At 48.4% G+C, this 25,119-nt stretch overlaps 1 protein-coding gene across 7 annotated transcripts; it reads left to right on the forward strand.

Annotated features, from left to right (window-relative positions):
• Nucleotides 1-803: 803 nt before the first annotated feature.
• LOC6902155 (mucin-5AC) lies at nucleotides 804-25,076 on the forward strand. 7 transcript variants are annotated; one of them, XM_033382524.1, is made up of 5 exons: nucleotides 14,678-14,936; nucleotides 15,191-15,317; nucleotides 20,207-20,476; nucleotides 20,542-20,847; nucleotides 20,933-25,076. In XM_033382524.1, the coding sequence occupies exons 3-5, from the start codon at nucleotides 20,419-20,421 to the stop codon at nucleotides 24,544-24,546; spliced, it is 3,978 nt and encodes a 1,325-aa protein (XP_033238415.1). In that variant the 5' UTR covers nucleotides 14,678-14,936; nucleotides 15,191-15,317; nucleotides 20,207-20,418; the 3' UTR covers nucleotides 24,547-25,076. The 7 variants fall into 7 exon arrangements, with proteins under 7 accessions (XP_033238416.1, XP_033238420.1, XP_033238415.1 ...); XM_033382525.1 differs by lacking the exons at nucleotides 14,678-14,936; nucleotides 15,191-15,317 and adding an exon at nucleotides 804-1,078; XM_033382529.1 differs by lacking the exons at nucleotides 14,678-14,936; nucleotides 15,191-15,317 and adding an exon at nucleotides 14,070-14,204.
• Nucleotides 25,077-25,119: the final 43 nt, after the last annotated feature.

Raw genomic sequence — 25,119 nt, forward strand, 5'->3', positions numbered from 1 at the left:
ACCAACAATTCCATTCTCGTTCTCTTTCTCTATCCAGCGAAGCGATCAACAACAACAAGAACATTGAGCAAATTAATTGTAATTCCAGTGGGGCTCGAACCTGGGCTGGGCTGTAGATTGGACTGGGCATGGGGCATGTGGCATGTGGCATGAGGCATGGGGCAATGGGCTGGGCTGGGCTGGGCCCCGTGCGTGCATAGAGCCAATGCACATTCCCATTAACAGACCGACTGACAGACCCACCGACAGTCAGAAAAATAGAGAGAGAGAGAAAGAGAGAGAGAGAGAGAGAGGAAAGCCCCGAAGCACACTCTCTGCAGTAGCCAGAGCGCGGCTAAGCGGCGCCGTCACAGCTGGCGCTGCCTCTGTCTCTGCCTCAGCCACAGAGCTTTGGTGGCGGCTCGACTCGCTCAGCTGAGTGCGATTGCGAGCGTTTCAATTTTGAAACGAGTTCCATGCCGAACGGACGTTCGATCCGCGCCACTCCACTCTCGCTCGCCCCAGACCGGGCACCGCTTCGCATCGCATTGCCGCCGTCGAGAAGAATTCGCGAAAGTCCCCCCGTGTCGACAGTGCCCTGTGCCGACAGTGCCCCGTGCTTTGTGCCCCGTGCCCCGTACTCCGGTGAACCGGCATTGCGGTTCATTTACATACATTACATGTCTCCCATTGGCTTTTAATTGGGCGAACGGTTGTCGTGTGCTCCCGTTGTTTTTTGTCGCGTGCTTGCGATTGTGTGCGTGTCTGTGTGTTTTTGTGTGTGTGTGTGCCGGCGTCTTGGAAAAATATAAAAACGAGTATATTGCTTTGTTTTCTATTTTTTAACGTTCAAATCGATTTGAAAGTGCTTACCGAAAATTCAATCAAAAAATATACGAATATACCCCAAAGCGAGAGCGAGAGAGAGAGAGAGTACTGCACTATATGCGAGTGTGACCACACGCGCGCTTACTGTGTGCCAGTGTGACCATACCGTGCATATAGATGCATGTGAACTAACGGGAAGTGAAGCGCCCCGCCAGCTAGAACCATGGCGAGCCCAGACCCAAAGAGTCTGCTAATTGAGGTCGTTGTCTAGGTAAGTCGTCTTCTCCTCCTCCTCCTTCTCCTCTGCTTCTGCTGCTTCCGTTTTGTGGCAGCTACTACTTGGAGATTCACTTGCAACAGCTCCAACGCCACAAAGCAGATCTGCGGATAAGACCAGCCAAAAGACAGTGCTCGAAAACAGTAAATTATGCCGGTGCTGCACACAACACCTCTTGCGGGTGGTGGGGGGACGGGGGTTCCGGGGTTTGTAAGGAATTTGCACGCTGCACAGTGGTGCCGGGCCGTGCCACAGGACCAGATCAATGCAGTCGCAGTCCAATCTTCGAAATGAAAGCCTAACAAATCGTTGTTTTTGATACCCTGTACCCCGTAATACAGACAAGGGTATGCTGAATGGATGTGTACTTCTCCAACAGAGCTCACTAATCGGAAAGAAATTTCCCAATAAGAAAGCTTGCCCCACAGTGCCATGCAAAAAGCGGAAAATCAAAATGACAGATAGAGTCGGACGGTCTCCGACTCCAGCCTCAGTGGCTCTGTGGCTCTGTGCCTTGCGCTGAGGCAGCAACAGTGAAAGCTCTCTGCGTCAGCGTTTTCCTCTCTCCCTCTCTCTCTCTCGTTCATCCGATCTGCTGCGACTGCTGTTTCAGCTGTACTGCTGCCGCCGATTCGGGGTGAGAACAAGAATTTTTGCCGCTGGCCATCTCCATCTTCAGTTCCAGCTCCAGCTCCGGGTCTAGGTCCAGCATTTGATAATAATTATCCCACAGCTAGCTGGCCACATAACTGCCTCTGATGATTATGATGATGATGATGGAGATGATGGGATGGAAACCGCAGCGGAAACGCTTTTGGTCTTCTATTATCGCGCTTCTATCCATCTATCGATCAGGTCCAACCTCATCTGTCTAAGGTCAAAGCACGGCGGCTAAATGCATATTAAGTAATTTCCACCAAGTGGGAAATACAAAAAAAAAACACCAAACAAAGGTAAATACCCGTTGATACTTACGAGTATAGGGGTACAATTTAGCGCACGTTTCCTTTTGGAAACCAATGTTCGCACCATACACTTGCAAACGGGTAGTGTAACACAGCTAGAGCCCTGATCAGCTGATCAACAGCTGAGTAATCGCACAGTTCTTAGAACAAGTTCAAACCGGAAGGTACTTGTAATATCCGTCTTCGTTGATACATGTTGACGAATGATCGTAGAGTGTACAATAGCTGCCACAGCATGGATGATGGTGCACAGCCAGCTTCAATGATCAGCCAAATGGCAAGTGCAAAAATTAGTTGCGAAAATTGATTAACATCAAACTGGTTGGAGTTGGAGATTGAGTTGGAGATGGTGTTGGCGGTGGCGGTGGCGGTGGGGCCTAGGCTGGCTTGGTAAATTTATGAAATTGCTGGTCAAAAGATTTTAATTGAATCTCCCATAAAAACTCAAACGCAAAAGATGTAAAGAAAAAGGAAAATAATAAAAATAATAATAATATAAATGTGGCAAAGGGGGGAAAAAATCAAATAAAAGGAAACGCAAACAAAAAGCGGCGACAAAGACAACAAACAGCGATGGTGATGGTGATGATTGGGACATGTATATCAGCAGATACGAGTATCTGTATCTTTATACATCTGTGTGTACGTATAGCTTATATTATTTGGCAACTTTTGCCCAAAATATTTCACTGGGAAGCACTGAACCGAACTGAACTGAACTGATTCCGCAGATAAACTGGTTTCGCAGTTTATTGAATTTCATACATTTGCATCGCCTCAGCCCCAGCCCCAGCGACAGCCACAGCCACAGCCCCATCCCCAGAAGACGAACAATAAACAATTTCAATAAGAAAACAAAAAGATGGACGGACGGGCATGCCTGCTCGTTAAGTTGCTCCCAAGGTATTTGACCCATCAGTACAGTGGCAGTAGAATCAGTCCCGCTCACCGTTCCCCGTTCACACCGATGCGCAATAGGCAGAGACCAAGAGAAAAGGTGCCTTGCCTCCCCTTTGAAGGAAAAAGTGTCAGCAGCTGCCTCAGCCTCAGCCTCAACGAGGGGCTTAAAACCCAACTCGATTTGAATGGAAACCAGGGGACGGAGACAGCTTCTAGGGTTACCTGCCCATTGAGATCCACACGCGCGATTCCATATTCATTCAGGAAGGATACTGCGCATTATTTCGCTCGTTTTTGTCCACCCTTGACAAAGGGTTCTATAAACTTTTCCGACCCTCATTCCAAGTCAGTCTGTTTGGGGATCCACTGGCTTTTTTCTGCGGTTCTCTTGTTAAGTTTTCTTTCACAGACTCATTTTTTTAAGTGCAGGCTGTTAGGTTGTTGGGTTGGGATGGAGATCGCTCGTAAAACACATCTGAGTGAGAAAAAACTCAACTCTTTTCAGGCACAAAACACTACACTGGTTATACTCGTACCCAGATGGCACTGTCATTACTCGTACATTAAGTAGCTTTAGCGAAATGGTGCTTTTATGTCATAGGAACATGGCTTGTTCTCTCCCTTTTGCCCCGAATCCCATCCATCAGATTCCGTGTTCCCATTCAAGCGCACTCTCTCTCTTTCTCTCACCCCACCTGTCGGTCGCCTCTCACTTTCGTTCGATTTTGGGCAATCATGTTGGGGCCTTTCTAAATCTTTAATGACTGCAAGTAAGCCCCAGACCGTACTCCGGTACGCGTACAGTCTAAAGTCGATGATCCCCTTTTACCTTTGATACCGGGAAATCTGAATGGGAATGGGAATGAGGGAGCGGAATTCTCTGTGGGCACAGATGCGAGCACACACACCTCGTTACTCGTTAAAGACTTCCTCCTTTATGAGATCTATAGGATAGAGGTACTCGTATCATGTAATGCCTCTGTACCGGGTACCGGGTGCCGGGTGCCGGGTACCAGGTACTTGAACTTCTCCGTTCCACTCTGTTCTCTTCGACTATGGCGATGTGTGGCGCACAATAACAATGGACTTCTTGTTCTCCGTTCTCTGTGCATTGTCTCTGATCCACTCCACGGGCACAAAAGCTCACACTCTCTCCCTCTCTCTCTCTGTTACTATCTCTTTACGTGGGCCATACATAGTAATTAGAATCATGCACGAGCATGAATTGGTGTGGCTGTGTGTGCAGAGTTCGCTGACTGTACGACTGCGTAGTGTGACCGTCCGTCCAGCTGTAACGTCATGGAGACTCCGCTCTCTGTCATTAATTTTGGTACGTTTGGTTCTAGGTAATTATCAGAAAGAGAAAGAGTAAGAAGAGAGAAGAGATGGTGAGATGGGGAGCACCTGAGATACCTGAGAGAGATGGCTCACTTCTAGAGCAAACCTCTCTCTTTTCTTTTTCTTTTGCTTTTGCCCCTGTGCTATTAATCACGGGGAATTGGTTTGGTCAGTTGAAAATTCAATTTCGTGGCCACAAAAGTCGACAAATTAACGTCTTTTTAATTGCTGTTGCTTTTTCTGGGCTTTTGCCCGAGCCGCCACGACTACCAACCAACAACATTCAACACTCAACATCCATAAGTACAACACCAACAACCAATTGTCATGCAAAGTCATTGAACTCGAGGGGCCGCCGGGGCCCCAACAACAACAAAAAGCAAAAAGAGTTTTTAAGTGATTTTCTGCTGGTGCTGGCGCTGGTGCTGGTGGGGACATCCGTATTTATTATACAATAGAGCCATGCTGCTGATCCATCATCGAACCATCGCACATTGTCCACGAACAAAGTTGCATTCGCCTTTGATCGAGAGCAGCTTTTGACTGGGAATGACCTTGACAAGGGCAGGCGGTCGGTCGCACACCAAAACGTCAAACGCCAAACGTGTTTACCAACACTCGCCTCGAATAAACCGGTATACGATGAGAACGCCCTTCGCCTCCCCACCACCACCGCCACCTCTCTCTCCCTCTCTCTCTCTCTCTCTTCATATGTGTACATACACCTCCTCCCCCGCTCCCCTTCTAAGCACACTTTGTTGCTGTTTTGTTGATATTTTAGACCTTTTCTGTGACGCTTCAAAGATTTTCACAACAAAATGGGAAAACAAAAATTGAAAACATACACAAAACCACGTGCCAAAAAAAGGTAACAAAGATCATTAGCAGCTGTAAATAGGGGAAGGGGAAACTCACACCAGGGAAAATTAGAATTGGGGAAAAATCTGAGAAGCGAAATCCGAAAATTTCGGTTCTTTTTCCCGCTCACTCTCCACTTGATTGTGATGGGAACCTTTAGAGTCAAATGAAATAATTGGAATATTATAAAACTTGATAATAGATCTCCCAAGAATTTGTACTCTACATCAATGATCAATGATCGGGAATCTAGCATCTCTGCATCGGAAATAGAGAAAGGGAAGCACCTCAAATAGGGGCCACAGTACGAGTCCAGTAGGCCGCTGATATTTTCCCTTTTCGATTGCCACTCGACTCGATTGTGTTGTGGAGTATGAAAGCGTGAAAAGCTCAACGAATTACCAGTAAAGCAGTGACAAGGCGCTGGCGCAGCGATGGGAGCTGTGTCTGTATCCCCGAGTGTTGGAAAGGGCTGGCTCAGTGTTGGGCAGTGTGGAAATGCACTTGAAATAGACGCTTTATTCGGTTTCGTTTCGATTCGCAACTGTGTTTACGGGCTCGATGGGCTCTGGATGGGGAACGGGGGGTGTATGGCTCTGAGTCGTGCCCGTCGAGCCGTGTCGATCCATTTGGGTGATTTCTTTCGGGAGGATGGAGGGGCTTCAGCCCTTGCATCATTTTCATTCCCTCGCTTTAATCTGTGTGTTTTCTGTTTTGCTTTTATTTTCACGCGGTTTGGCGTTTGATTTGTATTATTACTTAATGGCTTTGAACCTGAAAACTGCTAAGAGATGAAACGACTTGGATTTATGGCGACTCTTTATGCAAATCTGGCAGAGACATTTGCATAAAATTTTGTGTAAATTCTGGTTTGCTTCCCTTTTGTTTCGCTGAAGAAACCAAAACACGCGCAACTCCCAAAAAAATATAAAAAAAATAATAGAGGAACCAAAAGCTGATTTCATTGTCACCCAAAAAGAGCGTGCTGACATTGAAAATGTCCAGAAAAAAAAGGAAAGAAAAGAAACGAGCACACAACGAAATGACAAGAAAGGTGTAGAAAGAAAGAAATACTCGTGGATCGTGGATGGTGGATCGTGGCGAGAAGCGGCTGAAATGTGAGCGGAGCTCTGAGCACTCGCATTGGGGCAAATGGGTCAGCGTGAGGTCCGCAGATGTTGGGCAAGGCAAGGGCCGCAGACACCCGAGAAGACGTGCCCGCCATACGGCCCAAATATGCCCATACCATGCCCCCCTTTTTATAAACAAAATATCTTACAATATATTGTATAATCGGGTCGGCTATGGTGTCGTACGTGAGCTGGCTGAGATATAGCCATAGACGGAATTGGCCCAAAGTAGAAATTCCGTCTTAAATGATAAACCTAGCAAAACGTTCTTTTTAGATTGCAATTGGGATATCTACATGTCTTGTACTAGTAGATTTCCAACCCGGATACATATATAAGATCATAATAATTCTTTTACAAGATCCTCAAGGAAAACCTTTAGCCATTCGAAGCAGCAACTCCCCCTATACCACAGACAGACCCCAAAGCGATTGAAATCCCATTAGGTTTATCTAATTTCGAACGCGGGCCACCTGAGGACGTGTCGCACATAAGCGAGAGACGCTCCCAAAACACACATTTCCATCATTGTATAATCTTCAAAGGCAACAGCAATCCCAGACGTAGACGTAGACGCAGTCGCTCTTATATTTACAGCTACGTGACATGACTGAGCCAAAGGCTGGTCTAATAATTTATATAAGTCGCCGCCGCCGCCGCTGCCACTGCCACTGCCCAGGAGAAGGAGTTGGGTTGGTGGCGGAGATTGGTTGAAATTCCATTAGCCAAACGACCAAATGATCAAAAAAAAAAAAAAAAACCGAGGGAGAAACAGAGCTCAAATCAAGCGGAGCTTGCGTGTTGCAAGTGTTGCAAGTGCTTCCTGCTTCAAGGCATGCAACACGCATCCAGCGATCAGGGGACGGGGAGCCAACTTGTTTGGCCAGTATGCGGATTCGGATTGGGAGACTTGCTGTCGATATGTGTGTGTTTCATGCCCTCTCCGAGGAGCTACCATGACTCTAGCCAGAAGTTGGTGGCACTGCCATAACATGACGATCGGAATTAACGACACGACTGCAGACAGTCCTTAACTCTACAGATCTCCACAGATTTTAGAGCCCATACTGCTCTTTGGATCTGTTCAATAGATCCAAAAGATCATCGAGATAAACGTTGCTCGTAGGAATGAAACCTCTAAATATACATCAAAATGTTTTATTTATTATTATCTAGTATTTTTGACCACTTATCGAAGGATGATTCTCATTTGTTTACAAAATATGGTTAATGATTCCATTATAAATACTCTTTACAGAGCCCTGAGATTGTAATATTTACACTTCGATTTAAAGGTGTATACCAATCGATTTTGAAATTAAAAAAAGGAAAATTATTGTGCCATAAATTTCGAGATATTCATTTAGATTAAATATATTCACCACAAATTGTATATTTTATATATATTTTAAAGTGTTTTAAGTGGGCTTTTAAATACTCTATTTGTAATGTTTAATGTCTTTCTTTCTACGAGGGTAGGAAAGCCCAATTGGAACACTCTATTAGGGTATTTGAGCCTTCGGCAAAAGTCACCCTTCCGTTTTTTTTTAGCCTTTTTTGGGGGGGGGCAGAAAGTAAAACCCACCACTTGCCGCTTGCAGAAAAATTTCCTGACCAGTTTTGGAGCTGACTTTCGGTGCGGGCTCTCACAGCTGTTTTGGCCTGGTGTGGTGCGAGTATGGTCTGGTCTGGTCTGGTCTGATCGGATCCGAGATCGGGGATCGGGTCTGGTGCGGTGCGGTGCGGGGCGGTGCGGCGAGCCTTGGGTGCGCTGCAGGTGACATACTTATCTCGGTGGCCTGTCCTAAAATAATTTTACTTTTTCTTGCCATCTTGGCAGCCAACTGGTTACCCACTACCAGCCGACTACTGGCCGACTACTTTCTCTGCCCTGACATCGTCGTCATTATGGTGGATTGGCAGCGCCAGCGCCAGTGCCAGTGGCAGTGCTTGGTGGTGCCTGGTGGTGGTTTTCGGATCTCTTTGGATCGTTTTTCTAGCCATCATGTAGCACTTTTCGTGGCCGGGGTCCATTTCAAGGTCAGAGCAGGCGATTTGCTGGTAGTTTCCCACAGCCCAAGCGATGTGACTTGCATTCGCAATGACTCTGAATGAATGCCTCAAAGGCCATTATCGGGCAGATGGCCATTATCCGAGATGGATATATATGGCCCACGTCATGTCCGCTGACAGTTCCCTCTCTTGATATCTTGCTCTCCGTCTCCAAGTCCGTGTCCGTGTCCGTGTCCGTTTCCAAGTCCGGCCAACGACACTCCCTCGTTCGTTCATCTTTTCCATGCATTCACCTTTCTGGCAAAGTACGAATACGAGTACGAATACGAGTATTTTATTGTGTGTGTGTTTTTTTTTTGTATTTCGAGATTTGAACTGTTTTCTTAGTCCGACTCGGACCTGCATTCCACAGAAAGTGAGCTCATCTTCCAATTTCATTTCCATTTGCATTTGCATTTGCAATTCATCTCTCGTGACTGAAACTGAAACCGAGACGGAGACGGAGACGGAGAATTTCTTGAGGCGAATCCAACGGGTAATCCGATCCGATACATCCATCAGGTGGATCCGATCCATCCATCGATCGAAAGGGGGCTTCGGATAAGAACTGGCTTGGATTTCAACGGAAAGCGAATATCATATCCGCTCCGCTCCACATATGGCAGGGATTCGGTCTTGAATCTCCGATTGGAATGCACAAGGCCTGGATGAATACTTTGATAAAGTTTCGACTGATTAAGGCTTAGAAAAGACTTCCCTGGGATGGGACTTATGGATACAGTAGAATGCATTGAAGTGCTCGATTAAGGAGCACATATACACTCACAGAAAAATGAAACAGACACCCATAGTTGAATCATTCGAATTGCATTGGAACCCATTCGAATTCATTCGAAACAAAAGGGATACTTGGAAGACCTTCCTATGGGTGCACTCTTACATTCCTCGGAATTTTCAGTTTCTGTTCACCCACTAATTGGTGTCCAAGTGTCCAGCGTCCACCTGGCCACCCAGTTACCCATTCAGCTGTCCAATTTCATTGATAAACATTGGCCCAGCCCCAGCCCCACCCACACACCCAAACACAACCAGAAACAAAGACAGAGAGAGAGAGAGAGATAGAGGGAGAGGGAGATATGTGCTGCCAAGGTGAGCCACATTTGTTCGGCGGCTGGTTCAATGCCCCAACCTCCCCCCGGCCCCTGGTGCAGCGGTGCAATGCTGCTGTAAGAGCGGTACCTGCCGCCGCCGCCGCCGCCGCTGTCGCTGTCGCGACTCTTTCGGCGGCTGTCCGTGGCATGATCCATCGGTGCAAATGGCCAAATGAAGTTAGCCGCATTTTTCAGTCGCTGCCAAACAGATGCAGATACTTGCAGTTACAGATACAGATACACATAGATACGGATAGGATATGGACAGAGAGAAAGAGAGATGTATTTGGCGCTGGGATGGGGGATCGGGCAGGGGTCGGCAATTGTTCCACCAGCAGCAGCGGCAGCAGCAGCAGCAGCAACCGGTTGGATGCGAGGCGCAATTAAAAATCTGCGACCAGACCGGGCCCCAAGTCGAGGCACATCTCTGTGTGGGTCTCTACGAGTAGAGATTGGAATGGATGAGTGGATGGGACTGGGCTTAGAGATGGGATTGGGCTTGGGTTGGGTTGGGGCCTGGGATTGGGATTGCGCGGCACTTGTCGACAATTTCCTGCCATTAGTTTAGCTGCATGTCAAGGTTGTTTGGCAAGCCCAGAGGCAGATACAATTGTACGAGTATCTCGTATCTGTGGGCTGCAGCCACAGCTACAACTACAATTATGGCAACGCGTTAAGCGTCGTCTTTCAAATGAAATGCAAGCCAGTTATTACCCAAGTAAGAAAGCCGCCTCAATCCACCAGCCAGCCAACCAGCCAGCCATCCAGAGAGAAGCAAAAGTTGCTGCTGCTGCTGCTGTTGTGGCAGCTGCAGTTGCATTTGATTTCGCTTCACTTTCTTCCAGGCACCAACATCCAGTCGTTTGCCGTTTGGTCAGCAATAGAGTGGGGCATAAAAAACCTGCATCTTCTCTTGGTGCCGCCCCCTCTGCCCCTCTGCCCCCTGCCCCCTGCCAAACATTGCAATGTGGAAAATGCACTTCAACAAATTATTATGAGCAGCACTCGGCTGGCAATTGGATGTGGATGTGGATGTGAGGCTGTGAAGCACTATGGCTCTGGCTGTATCTGTGGCTGTTGCAGTTGCAACACTCAAACACCCAAAAAAAAAAAAAAACAACAACAAAAAAATCATAAAAGAAAAACCCGATCTTGGCTGACTGTGACAGGTTGGACCTGGACCGTTGCTGTGACTGCATTTATTGGGCGGCATTTGAGGCATTCAACATGCCAAACACTTGCAGCTGGCCAGCTAGATCTAGGAGCAAGGGAGAGTACAGTACTTGCGACAGAGTTCGAGAAACAGAGAAATATCTATAGATACATGGAGATATATGGTACACATCTATCTGGAGGAGAGCAAAGGATTGAGAGCACAACCTTCCCTCTTCGATACACTCGATCCTTTGCTTCGTGTCCTCTCAAGTCCTCCTGTCCTCAAGTTCAAGTTCAAGGGAACTAAACCTCATAGAACACCCATCTGACTGCAACATCCAGCTGTAAATACTAAAGGTGTGTCAATATTTGTACCCCGCTAAACGTTAAGAAACTAAAAACACCTTCTCTTAGCTGGAAATAGAGTAAGAATCACTTCTCACACAACACATCCAGTTACTAGTATTTAGAGCAGGGTCCAAGGTGGGTTACAGATATAGATGCAGCTATAGATACAGGCTGTATCTATATCCCACCTTGGAATATATGATAGATCGAATGATAGGGAGTATCTACGAGTAGATAAATACAAAATTGAACATTATGTATGAATAGAAACGCCTACATCTTACACAATCGATGTATTGCATAGGAATTACATTACTACATTGTACCTTTACAGATACTCGATACATATGTGTGTGTGTATTTATCTTTGGACCGTGCCGAAGATTGATAGACAGAGGATTGCTCAGACAGCTGACTGCACTTCCATGGCAACCGCAATCGAATCATTTTGGAGCAGTCGACGCAGTCATCGAGCAAACGCATGCAACTGTCAGTTCGGTTCAGATGCAAACTTACAGATACATAGATACAGATTGTTGCACTGAAAATGGTGACGGTTGGGTGGGTGAGGGGGGGATTCTGTGACTGTGCGAAGGGGTCTACGGCTGATGGCACTGCAGTTGACCCCATTCCAATCCATTCCACTCTGCTTCTGCTTCTACTTCTGCCAGGTCTTAATGACTGACGTCAGATTTGCAGTCGTCGTCGTCGTCGTCTTCTACTAGGGCGCTGACGTTTGCCTCTGGCATTGATTGAAGTCTAATTAAAGTGAGACATGCAAAAAGAGAGAAAGAAAAACAAAACAAAACAGAAAAGAAAAGAAAAAGAAAAGAAAAAGGGCCACGGCTAACGGTGCTGGCATGTAGATCAGCTATGCAATGCATTTCCCGCTCCAAAGAAAGAGCGGCCAGGCCATCAAATGGATGTCAGGCGAGGAGGCATGCCGCAAAATATTTGAGGAAAGGCAGAAACGTAAAAGCGAAATGCGAAAAGCAACCGAGAGAAGCTGGATTTCTAAATCTATTTCTTGTTTCTTTTTCGAGCAGCCTCCAACGATCCAGAGGCGGAGAGCCAGAGAGCCAGGCAGGCAGGGAGGCCACAACCAGAACCAGAGCCAGAGCCAGAGCCAGATCAGGCTGAATGATCATCATAACTATCATTACGCTGATCATATGGTTTCATTGTCGAATTTGCCGCTCGCGAAACTTGTTTATGTCGCGGCTGTCTCTCCGTTCTTCACTTCTTGCTCGGAATGAGTTTGTGCCACTTTTTGCCAAAAAAATGAGGGGCAAAGCAAAAAGCGGCAAAGAAACAGCTCAAGAATTCCCCCGAAAACGGGGTCACCAAGTACCAGTACCAGTCCCAATACCAGGGGTAGGGTAGGGTAGGGTAGGAGGTCTGGGTCTGGTCTACTCTACGCTCAACGCTCCACGCTGCAAGCAGCAGAGAAATGTTGATACACAGCTCTCGATGTTGATAAGTCGTACAGACTTACTCGTTGAGGTATTCGCACTCTTACAACTGAGTGTGGCATGAACTACACTAAGTACACAAAATAACAATGTGATAGCAACGTCACCGCCCCCAATCAGACACTGAGAGGGACAGAGAGAGACAGAGGCCCCGGAGGGAACCTTCAAGACGACCGAACCTGAAAACATCAATTGCCCAAGTTGTGTGTTAAGGTTGAGGTTATCACCGAAACGTGCCCCAACAAGTACAAGTAACACACTATGTAGAACTGGCTGTCAAGTGGGGTTTTTCGTTGGCTGTTTTGGGTGATTGGTTGGCTCTGTGGCGCTCTGGCGCTCTGGCGCCCTCGAAATTCTGGCCAAGTGCTCTGGCTGCCTCGGACATGTGGCCCAGCCCAGCCCAGCCCAACCCAGCCGAAAGCCACTATCAGCAGGGGTTCCAGCTAAAGAGCCCAGTAAGTCACTGGGAATTTATTGGCATTCCTTTGCTGTACATTATCGAGTGGTTTTTGATAAGCGGAAACTGCAAAACACACATGGCACACACCACGTTGATACATTGATATAGCACCAACGATTTGCCCCACAACGAATCACTTAAATGTGCGTTAAACAAACCTTAAGTGATTTAGATACAAGCCGAAAGGAAAACACGGCCCAGACATCATCAGATCGATGACGGCGCAGAGTCATACTAATGAAATCTGGCCTAAATCTGGTAAACACAATATAGAATCACTGGACCATTGGGAAGTTGCGTTGAGAACTTGATCGATCGGAGAACTTGATTGCAAGCACCGATCCTAGATACTAGACTAACGATCCTTAAAGCTTCAACACTGAACCCGATCCCGTATCTTCCCCAACAAAAAAATATCCCAAATGGTTTGATTTCCAAAACAACCTTTTGGCAAGTTCTTTCTACCCCAAACAGATCGATAGATTGTTACGAAATTTACATACATAAAACATACAACGAATTAGAAACAATTTTAGAGCTGTCTGCCTGAATAAATCATCAGAATGCGGCTCTCTTGATGGAATAGTCGTACCACGCGAGATTTGTACATAATTAGAAATCAAAGAATTTAGCGACGACGACGTCGCTGGGCGATGGGCGATGGCACACCCTAGAGTCAGGCGGAATGGCCATTTATGGTCTACCTAACCTGTCGATGGCCGCGCCAGGTCGATGGATGTGGATGGTAGAGTATACGTGGATGATGATGATGTCACAAGTGGAAGTGTGCGTCTGGGTGAGGCTTCCTTCCTAAGCTGAAAATGGTCACGCATTAGCCGGGGCACTCCTCCTGTGGGGAGTGCGTGGAGTGGGAGGCCAGCGCGTCGGTGGCACTTTGGACTGAAGCGCCGAGCGCCCCGTCAAAGAAGAAGTACAAGAAGGTGGCAGTGCGACTCCCACACTGGAAGACGAATACCCGATGCAGATAGCAGGCGGCTTTGGGGGCGCCTCACGAAGGTCGTCAAATCGTCAATCAGAATGGAAAAGAAGCTAGCGCAATTTGACAGCCATCAGCCATCAGCCAGCGCTGACGTTGCTGCCAGCGTCGTCGCTGGCGTCGTCGTCGTTGGCGTCGTCGTCGTTGGCGTCGTCGTCGGCGTCATCATATGACTTATGCAACGCACTTGGCCTGAAGTTTAGTTCAGTTTTCCCAACGCGCGCGACAAGTGAAGATACCGCCATAAAGCATAAAGCAGATAGACCCCAGGGATAGAGAGACAGCGAGAGCGAGCAGGAGCTCTAATAACAAAACTGTTTCTTCAGATAAATGGTAATTTGCGGGGAGAGAGTGTGCGGGGAGAGAGTGTGCATGTACGTGGAGTATGCAGTTTTCCTTTCACCTCCGCTCTCCTCTTCGCGGCTGCTGTCAGTATACCCTTTCAGAAGGTGTGACTGTTTTGACCAGTTGTTTACAATGCCTCTGCGATGCACACATGCGTGCATGCTATTTCAATATAAACACTATTTGTGGCTGAAAATTGACTGCAGTCAGTAAAGCAATATGCAACTGCATAGGAACAACAAGTTTTTGTGAGAAAATACTTAAACTAAAAGTATTTTTATATATTTTATCGAATAAAACGATAAAGGGAACTGCTCTTCAGTATACGAAAACTTGGCAAACCAAAATTGTTTCCTCCAAAACCTATCGATACATCGGTACATAGCTTTCCTTCCTACGATCAGAGTGACCATAAATCACAAGGGCTTCAGTCGTTTGCCTCTTATGCCATTCCCTTCCAACACACATTTCGAGAACAATTGTGAAACTGTGAAACTTTAAAAATTAAAATAAATATCTCAGTCAAGGAGAACGATCGACTTGGAAGGGTATCAAAAGCTGCGGCCCCGAGGCTGCTCTTCCTTCTGTCTTGTTTTTTCGCTGCTGATAAGATTAAAGAGGAGAGGCAGTAGCAGTAGCAACAGCAGCGGCAGCAGCAGCGGCAGCGGCATTCAAGCACGCAGAGAGGGAGGTGAAAGAACAAGAGAGTGGAGTGGCTAGGTGAGTGTGGTGTGGTGTGGTGTCGCGAATGACGCGTGAGAGAGCCAACAGCTGAGCGCACCGCGCACTCAACTCTTGCCTGCGGGGCTCTATTATTAGAGAGTTACCGTTGCTTTATTATTGCTACTATTATTGTGTGTCCGTGTGTCCGTCGGCTGCCAGAGAGTGTGTGCGTGTGTGTGTGTTTGTGTTCGTGTGAGCTGTGTCTTTTGCTGTTGTGTTCTGTGCATAATTTGCGCGTTTTTTGTTTTCAGTTGTTTTGCCAACGTTGGCCGCCTCGCAAAAGTTGCTCCGCTTACACTCCCTCTTCGTACAGAAAGAGTGTGCTCCAAGGGGAGAGAAAGAGAACGAGAACGAGAGTAGAAAGCACCGCTAATCGCAGTTAGTACGCAGTTCTAAACAGTTTGTGTTTTTTTTTTTTGCTTTACTTCTGCTCGATTTTACCTGCGTGTGTGTGTGTGTATGAGCCAGTGTGAGTGTCTTAACTTTTTGTTTATGAACAACGTGCAGTTTTGTTCAACAACAAAAGCTGTGTGCGGAGAGGGCAGCAAAAAACAAAAGCTTGCAAAGAAAGTGCACTGGAGAAAAAACTTCAATAACAAGTGAATTTTCAAGTAAATGCAACAAAAAAAAACTGTGTTACCCCCGAAATGGGACTAGGCCTGGCGTCACGTAGCTCCGCGATTGGCTTAGACTGTGACAGTTCTTGGTAGTGCACTCTGTGGCCCAGCTGTGGGAGTATCGTTATCTGCGAAATTATAATTTCATTATTCTTGGGTAATCCAATTCTGAAGAAGTTCTTGGATTCTTATCTTTGTTTGTTCTTGAGACCCGTTCCACTTCTGATCCCATCCCATCTGTGCTCCTGGAGCGCCTTCCATCCATTATCGGCCCAACAAAACTCGTACGTGGAATACCCAACCCATCCCATACCAGGCCACCAAATCAAATCAAATCAATCCCTAAGTAATACAGACGTCAGACCAACGACGCCCGGTACAAAGTTTCAATGAAGTTTTGACAGTCGTCTCCTATTGGATGCCATGTATTCGACAGCTGTTAGTTATCGTACGACCCATGATAGCCCCAGGGGCGGTACGTGCTACGTGGATGGTGGACCGTGCAGCTAACGCTTTGCATCGGTCTAATCAAGTGGCGGCTCAAATTGCGGCACCAATTGAAATACTAAATACATACCCATGTATAATATGTACGTATGAATGTTTCTTAGATAAGGAGCCAAAAACTGTCAGCAGATGTGGCGGTGTTTAGCATATTTGGGATTAGTCATGCGTATCGCTCGCTTGATAGTAACTGCTGCAGTGCCCCTCCCCCCGCCACTGGCCCCAGCGCCCCCAGCCGTGGCGACCCACCTTAGTGACTCCCAGATAAAGTTGTCAGGCAGCAGAAGCCATCGCAAACACAGCAAAGACGCTGGACTGGGACTGGGCCGGGGACGGGGACGGGGACTTGGGAAAGTCATTCCACTGGTGTTTCCGCAAGTGTATGAGTCGTTGGTCGTTTATCAATTTACGATTTGGCCAAAGAAATTAGCATAGCTGACTAGTTGAGCCGGCTCGCCAGCAGCGACGACACAGAATGATGATTATAAAGAAACAATGATGAGCGCCAATAAAATTTCAAGAAAAGAAAAAAATTCCCTCACGTCGGTTATCCAGCATGATATCATCGCCTAACTTTGATTCAGTCTCTCTGGGCCAGAGCCTGAGACAGAGACTTGGACTGCGATTGCGATTGCGACTGCTACGGCGACCGAATGCAATGCCAAACTTCAATGTCAGTGTCACCCATCGAATAAAATCGCAATAAAAACGATACGATACGTAAAGTAGCCAAGCGAAACATCTACCTATAAATAATCCCATGATGGAACGGAACGGAACGGAACCCATCACAACATTCCGAATCAGCATTAGCCATTAATCATCGCCCATCCATCGAATGGGCTCTTCTGTTTGCACTTCTGATTTTCCTTATTTGCGCTGCTCCAAGACCTTATAAATGCTTTCCATCCACACACAGTACATACAATTATTTAGGCACACACATAACGGTAGAAAGTTGCCAATATATTGTGCAAATAACGGCCAGTCACCATTAGGGCTCCCCATTGATCCATGTCTTCTTCATATACTCCTACATATTTGGAGATGTCGTAAAATCTACATACAATTATGGGCATGGGGCGGCTGGGTTCTGTCATAAGAACCTGAGAGGTTATCCAACTCTAAAGCTCTTATAGAGCTGTCATTTTCCATGATCTGCAGTTAAGATCTTAAACTAAGATTTAAGAGAGAAATTAGAGTGCCTCAAGCCCAAGGATTGGCCTTAATCTGTTTAGGTCAAAGTTTACCCAGAAAATATCTTAAATACCATATATATATATATAGATATTTCGTTGTACTTTCTGTATTGATGTTCCATCCCTTTTGGATGCTTTTAAGGCCTCGTGCTGACAATGAAATCCCACTTAGAGCCAATTAAAAACAAAAACAGGAATCGATCTGACCCCTAGAGCAGCAATTAGACACGTTACACCTTATACTAGATAGCATATGTACTTATAAGCAGAGCTACAATACTAGTAGACCGTACAGAGTGTCCCACTCGAGAGAGTTACTTAACAATCGGCGATCCGATTCGTCCCAGGCAAGACAAATCATTTACGAGTGCGCTTGATTGTTCAGCTGCAGCTTACACTTCTCTGATTCATCGCGGCCTATATAGCAGCATATGTATATGGTATATAGTATAGTCATCGCAGATCTATATACCTACTACCTATAGTATATCTGATGGCCTATAGATACGATGGAAGAGGCTCATGAATGGGCAAAAAAATTCAACCTGATTGGGCTGGAATCATCTGGCTATAAATGAGCGTCTACTAAAGATAAGGCAGATATTTAAGATACACATATTCGTAAGATAGTACTCGTACATATCTTATGACTCTCTCGATCTCATAAAATGGGAACAAAGTTCGTCCCGAAAAACATCCAAAGACAATTAAATTTTTATTTCAATTAGCCGGGTTCAAAAGGCCCTAAAAATAAACACATTTTGGCCCAGCTGTTGTGTGTGTGGAGTGTGGTGATTAGCTATTAGCCAAGCTCATTATTTTGGCCAACACCAACAAGCAAGCCATGTTCATGGAACGTGATGATTTCAGGCAAGAAACCTTTTCAGCGTCGCCTCTCGATAGCCGAGGAATTTTTACTTACTCATGGCTATTTCAAGGGGAATTTTAGTGGCTGACTGTAAAAGTGTTTTGCGCAAATTGATAAACCGCAGAACAGTTGGGTAGACAGAGCACAGTTTAGTTCGATGTTGGGGATACCCACGATTACAAGTTGGGATTCAAGTTAAAGATGTAAAAAGAGAGTCAACATAGCTCTGATTTTAGATAGAACTTGTAGTTCCTCCAGCAGTACCTTGTCTAGTCGAACAGCATCACACCATGTCATGCACACGAAGCACGACATGTATGTTGTTTTTACTTTGGCGACTGTGTCATGTGCCCCGTCATGTGGGAGGGATCCAAGTCATTAGAGTAAGGAATGATTGGAACAGATATCTTAAAGCTACTCGCATCATCAGTATGTTCCCCATCTTCCCTGAGTGCTGGATATACATACGTCTGTACCTCGAGTCAAGAGCGATATCTGTACCATATCTGCACTAACTACTCAAGACGACTCCCAGTTGCGTTCTGCGAGTAAATCTAATTAGGTGGACTAATAGTTACGGCTAATTAGTTGGGGCTGCTCATTAAAAAGTAAACACAAATCGATTTGATTCAAGGTGGGACGGGGCACGTGCCTAAACATATGGACATACAGTGCGTTTCATGACTATAATGTAGCTAAGAACCACAACGCGCTATAAATGTTTCTGTGAGCGTATAATTTCGAAGAATATGTATTTTAAAGAGCTCTGATGTCTCTGAAATGAAATATGTACATATGTAAAAAGAGAAATTAGTATGCTATCGAATGCAGGGGTGTATTTCTTACAACGAATACAAAGAAATGGTCCTTCGTAGTGAGACAATGGATCGATTGGATTCCACTGGTATCCCTACATCTGTGGCACGCACTGTCCTTTGGGCAGTCACGAAATTAGTATGCAAATATGTATAGTGTGTCTCTGTCTCTGCCGTTTGCTGTTGCAGCAGCAGCAATTGCCGGTAATTTGCATGGCCATGCCGCACACTGTTGCACTCTCTGCCTAACTGTGTCATTAGACAATAGACAATAGCAACTCCCCTGCCCCGACACCTCCTCCTCGTTAGCCTCCCCATCGAAGTCGCCTTCGCGTTGTGCATTGTGTGCAAATGAAAAACGCACGCGACAGAGAACGCTCCGCTCCGCTCTACTCCGAGCCGCTCCGATCCGCTGGCAAGTCGCGTAGCGTCGACGATTTCGATTTTTCTTGAGAGCTTATCGCTCGCCCCGCCGTAAGACTACTTATGTGTGTGCTTATATGTAGATATTTGTGAGTGTTAGCCATTATATAGCCGGCCGATGAACAATTAAGCACTAAGCCAGGCGCTGAAAACAAATAAAACGAAATTGAAATTGATAAAGCAAATAGTCTATGAAAAGTCAGTGGATATCCCGACCATGGGGCTACCCCGTAATATCACAATGCCATAAATTCTTACGGACAGAAGACGAGAAAATACGCGCACACGACATGTAGCTTGTTTTTTCGCTATTGCATTCACGGGTCCGAACCTTGCTTCTAGTCTCAATCGCACACACGACATGTACGCGTTTTTTCTTTTTGCACTCAAGGACTTGTGTATCTCGCTGCCATCGGGCTGTCGAACAGCTGTAAAACTCCGAACAATGTCGACGAGAATCTGCTCTAAATAATATACATGTGTATGCAATCAATTATCACGTAGACTTTGGAACATACCTTCTAGGATAGATCATCGAATGGGTATTCCTGTTACTGCCTATTGCCTTATTTGTGTGTGTAGGTAGGGGAGGGGGTTCGTGCGTACGTTAGCCATGAGACGCATTGATAAAAAAAAAACTAAAGAAACCATAAGGAGCCCCCTCATGCCTCAGTGCCACAGTCCCAGCCGCGCGTTATCGGGCGGCGTTGATAAGCGCCTGAGGCCCGAAGGCGTCTTGGTCTTGGCATTTGGGTCTTCGGGCTCTGCGGGGCTTGTGGGGCCATTCATTGTTTTGTAATCAGGCAGTTGTTGAATTTTTGCCTTTGCTTTTCACTTGCAGATTTCACAGCGCACAAATCGCACGCCATTTTCTAGTATGCTCTAGGAATATATTACGAAACCTTCCCCCCACCACCCATCCAACGTACAAAAGAAAGCGAAAGGAAAGCAATCGACAAACGAAAGGAAAAGAGAAAGAACCACAGTGGAAAAAGGATCGCAGTCCCACAAAGAGGCAACGGAAAGGGATCTACGCCACGCCCCTGCACAAGAATGAGCAACATGAAGGGCGGTTTCTCCACACTCAATCGCTGGTTTGGCCGCAAAAAGGGTAAGCACCTAGCCCCCCTAGCCCCTAGGATTGAGATTCCCTTAACCAATATTCCATGTCCACAGACAAATCGGGCAGCAACAACAGCGCATCGATTGGAAACCTGTCCAAGTCCAGCACACAGCTGCACCATCTGTCCAAGGAGATGGAGATCAATGAGGCTAGTCAGCTGGAGTACAATCGAATCACCCCCATACCGGCGGTCACCAGCAATGCGCCCTTCGAGCAGACCTTCCGCATCACTGTGCTGCTCCCCAAGGACCAGCTGTATGTGGTCCGGCTGGGGGCACGAGTTCCGCTGCGCAAGCTCCTCGAGCTGGTGTGCGACAACAAGCAGCTGGATCTGAACAAGTACGAGTTCCGGAGTCCAGGTGAGGTCCAGAGGTCCAATAAGTGGCCTTCCCCCGCCCAAAAGTGCCCCAAATGAATCGTAACTCTCTCCTTCTCTTCCCATAGTGGATGCTAGTCAGGTGTACAGCTGCGAGTCGACCATCGGGGCTGTGGGCCTCTCAGAGATACGACTGTGCCACAAGTCCGACTCCTATGACAGCTACAACGGCGATTCCATTGCCAAGTTCCAGCGCACGGGCACCGCCCGGGACTCGCTGAGCAGCAGCTCGGACTTCAGCAGCAGCCGCCACTCGAAGGTCACCGCCAAGACGCCCAGTCCATACAGTTCCACCAATTCCCTCAACTCCATGGACTCCACCGGCATGAACTACACGCGCACGCCCGTCTTTGTGCCCGCCCCGCCAGCCAAAGTCATGGCGCCGCCGCCGCGCAAGAAGCGTGTGGCCCCACGCCCGCCCAGCCAGCACTGCATCCCGGAGCAGTCTGTGCCGGAGTCGGAGCCGGCAAGAGCCCCAAAGAGCACGGCAGAGCCCGCGTACGCGGTGATCGTGAAGCGTCCACAGCTGTGCATGTCCACGCCGAATCTGTCCAGCCAGCCCCCGGAGCTGCTGGACTGCAATGGGAACAGCGCCAAGGCATCCCCGGCGGATGGAGCGGACGCCGTGGACGCCGACGGCCACTACGCCACGCTCGACCTGAAGCGAGCCTCGGGTCCGACACGGGGCTCGGTGACGAGCACACTTTCGGGCCTAGGACAGGGCCAGGGACCGGAGCCGACGCCCCGCAAACGGCTGTTGCAGATCAAGAAGAAAGCGGCACCGGCCCCGCCCCCTGGCTTCGCGGGTGCACTGGCTGCAAACGGCAATGGAAACGCTTCGGGAGCGGATACAATATCGCTGGCCTCCACCACGAACTCGCTGTCGGAGACGCTGACGCCCACCACACCGCAGCCAGCACCGCGGATCAGCACTCCGTTGCCCTATGCCGCACCCACACCCACACCCATTTCTCCTCCCACACCAACTCCCGCTCTACCGAGTAGCTCCCCACCAACTATTGGAGCCGCTGCTCCCACAAATGCATCCCAGAACGTGTCCAAGGTGCTGCTAAACCGGACGCCCACACCGGAGCCCCGCTCCCTGGGCAGTGCCACAGAGGAGGACGACAACGATGCGGGCTCCAAGCAGGCAGACTCGGGCATCGGAGAGCCCGCACCCTCACCCTCTCCTGAGCCCGAGGCCGAGGAGCCCGAAAAGTCCAACATAGAGTCCAGCTCGGAGGACGACGAGGCCATCAAGGTGTACAACTTCAAGCTCTGCCAGACATCCGTCAAGGGAGAGCAGCCACTGGCCAACAGTTTGGCGGAGCTGGCGGTTCTGACAGCCGCCGCCCAAGAGGACGAGGAGGAGGAGCAGCAAGAGACCTCCACTCTGGCCACACCGACTAGCGCCAGCGAACAGACATCGCTCTCCTCGTGGAACTACTCGGTGCCCATTTCCCCGCCGCCAGATTTCTCCGATCCGCATGCCCGCGGAGTGACCAAAAGCGTAGCCACAAGCCCCAACCCCAGTCCCGGCTCGCCGCTGGACGAAATCGTTGACGAGCTGTCGACCATCATTCAGCAGCAACGCCTGGACACGCTCATCCGCAAGCAGCCCGAACAGGCGGAGATCGAGGCAGCAAAGCCGAACCGTCTGGCCAACTTCAGCATTGCCACGGCCAAGTCCACAACGATCACGTCCAGCACGACTTCCACGAAGGTCAGTCGCTCTGACTCCTTCCAGGCGGCAGCAGCCCAGGAGAGGGCATCCAGATCCCTGAGCCAGCGCAGCTCCTCCCACATATCTCTCAATAAAATCGATCAGAATGGACTGGGAAACGCGGCCGGTCCAAGACGCTCCTCCAGTGAACTGAGCATCGGAGAGACACCCTCGCTGCAGAGCTTCGAGGTGATCAAGACCATCCTGAACTCCCGCAAGAATAGCCTGACCGAGAGCAGCGGCGGTGGCAGTGCATCAGCGTCCGCAGCCACATCCCCCTCCAAAGTGGTGGAGCAGGTGGCCCTGCTGTTAGATCAACCAAAGAGCAGCCCCACAGCAGTCGCCAGGCTGGAGCGCCAGCCCTCGGCATCTGGACAGGCCAAAGAACAAGGATCTGCCAGAGGAACAACGGCAGCAGCTGGAGCAAAGACACCAGAGCCATCCCCTACTCCAGTCAAGGCTCTCAAGGAACAGTCTCCCCCTCCAGCTAAGGCCGTGAAAGAGCAGCAACAGGTGGTTCCCCCTGCAGCCAAGACAGTCCAGGAAGCAGTTGCTTCTCCTGCCAAAGCCGTGAATGAACAGAGTTCTTCTGCAGTCTGGGAACAGCCGTCTCCAGCTTCGTTGAGAGCCAGCCCAGCCAAGGAACAGTCACCACCAGTCACCGTGGCATCTCCGACTGAACCAATCAAGGAGCGGACATCACCCATACCCACTCCAAGTGCCTCTCCAGTCAGCCCTGTCGCCCTGCGACCAGCACCAGCACCAGAACCAGAACAGACAGTCATATCCCCTGTAAAGACGGCAGCCCCACCAGCTGCGAAACCCCTACCGCCCCAATATCGCTACTCCGGGCCCCCGAACATTAATTTTGGGGCATGGAGCGAACGACCCAAGTCGCAGGTGGCCATCAAGAACGAGGGCGACTACATATTCGGGGGAGCCGGCGCCACCCCCGCTCCGTCTCCAGTCAAACTGACCATCGAGGTGGCCTCGCCCATACTTAGGATGGGGATACCGCAGCGCAAGGAGTACCATGTACCCATAACAGTCAAGCCTCTGCGGGATGTCACATCCGCATCCCAAACAGTACCGGCAACAGCACCCACACCAGCACCAACACCAAAACCAACCCCCGTCCCGGCTCCAGTCGCAGCTCCCGCATCCTCATCTCAGCCGCAAGCAATGGCCGCCTCTGCAGACACCACCACGTCCCCAGGCCAAGTCCAATCCTCGACATTGCCCAGACCCGCAAAGAGCCATCGTTTCACCCTGCCCGCGGGTGGTGGTGGTGACGCCTACACTCAGGCGACCATCAACTCACTGCCACGGCCGGTTTCCACCCTGGAGAGAAGCAAGGCCCCAGTCGATCCCTCTCCAGCGCCATTCGGACAGAACACCCTGCGGCGGACGGGTTTCAAGGAGCGCATGCTGGCCAGGGAGCAGCAGGAGCAGGAGCAGGCCCTGAGTGCTCGTGTCTCGGTCAATGGCAGGTCTTCAAGTCCAGCTACAGCCTCAATTGCAGCTCCCATCCCAGCATCAGCTTCAGCTCCTGCTCCAGCTTCAGTTCCAGTTCGAGCTACCACTGCAGTCGAAGTGCCGGCAAAAGTTGCTGTTGCAGCTCAAACTGTCACCGCAGCGCCAGTCCCAGCACCGAAGCCAGCTCCGCCGTCCAAGTCCAACCAAGTGACCAGCATGGTGGAGCTGAAGCTCCAAAAGCCTGAGGCACAGCCGCAGACAGCCAAGTTCCAGGTGAAGCTGCGATCCACAAGCGGGCCAGCGGCTGCAACGAGGACAGCGACGCCGCCGCCACCGCCTCCACCGCAAATGGGAGTATCGCTGAAGCCCCTGAAGGCAGGTCCAGCGACAGGAGCGGGACGCAGTCAAGCCTCTGAGGACCCGCGCTCCCAGCTGCTAGACGCGATACGAAACTTCAAGCGAGACGAGCTCAACCGATCCTGAGCGGGCGGACTCACAAAAGAGGAAGAGCACAAATTGTATTGTTTTTTATCGATTAGCATTAGCATTAGCCTCAAAATTTACTGTTTATTTCTTTAATTTTTCCAATGTAAATAATCCGAAAGCTCGAATCGGATCGGATCCGATCGGATCGAAATGCGAAAACGAATACGGATGTTGTATATCTGAAGAAGAAGCTGAAGTAGAGAATGTGTTTTTTTTTAAACCGTATTTTTTTGTGTACCGAAGCACATTAATTTTTTTTTAACTAATCTTAGTTTTTGTTATGAACTATGTAGTTTTTTTTTTAAACACTTTGTTTTAGTCATTAGGTCACAAAAACCCAAAAAAAAAAACAGTCGATGAAACTGAACAAGTAAAAGAGCGAGCGGGAACGAAACGAAAGCGAAGGAAAAGTATATAAATATGTTATTATGCCTAAATATATATTATTTTGTATGTCATAGTGAATTATAGTAACCAATTTTCTAACCAATGGGACTGGTCTGTCTACTTAGTCGTGTCGAAACAAACAAACAAGAAAACCCAAAACTAATAGCACAAAAACGAGGAGCG

Source organism: Drosophila pseudoobscura, chromosome X (assembly GCF_009870125.1).
Source record: "Drosophila pseudoobscura strain MV-25-SWS-2005 chromosome X, UCI_Dpse_MV25, whole genome shotgun sequence".
NCBI classification, from domain to species: domain Eukaryota; kingdom Metazoa; phylum Arthropoda; class Insecta; order Diptera; family Drosophilidae; genus Drosophila; species Drosophila pseudoobscura.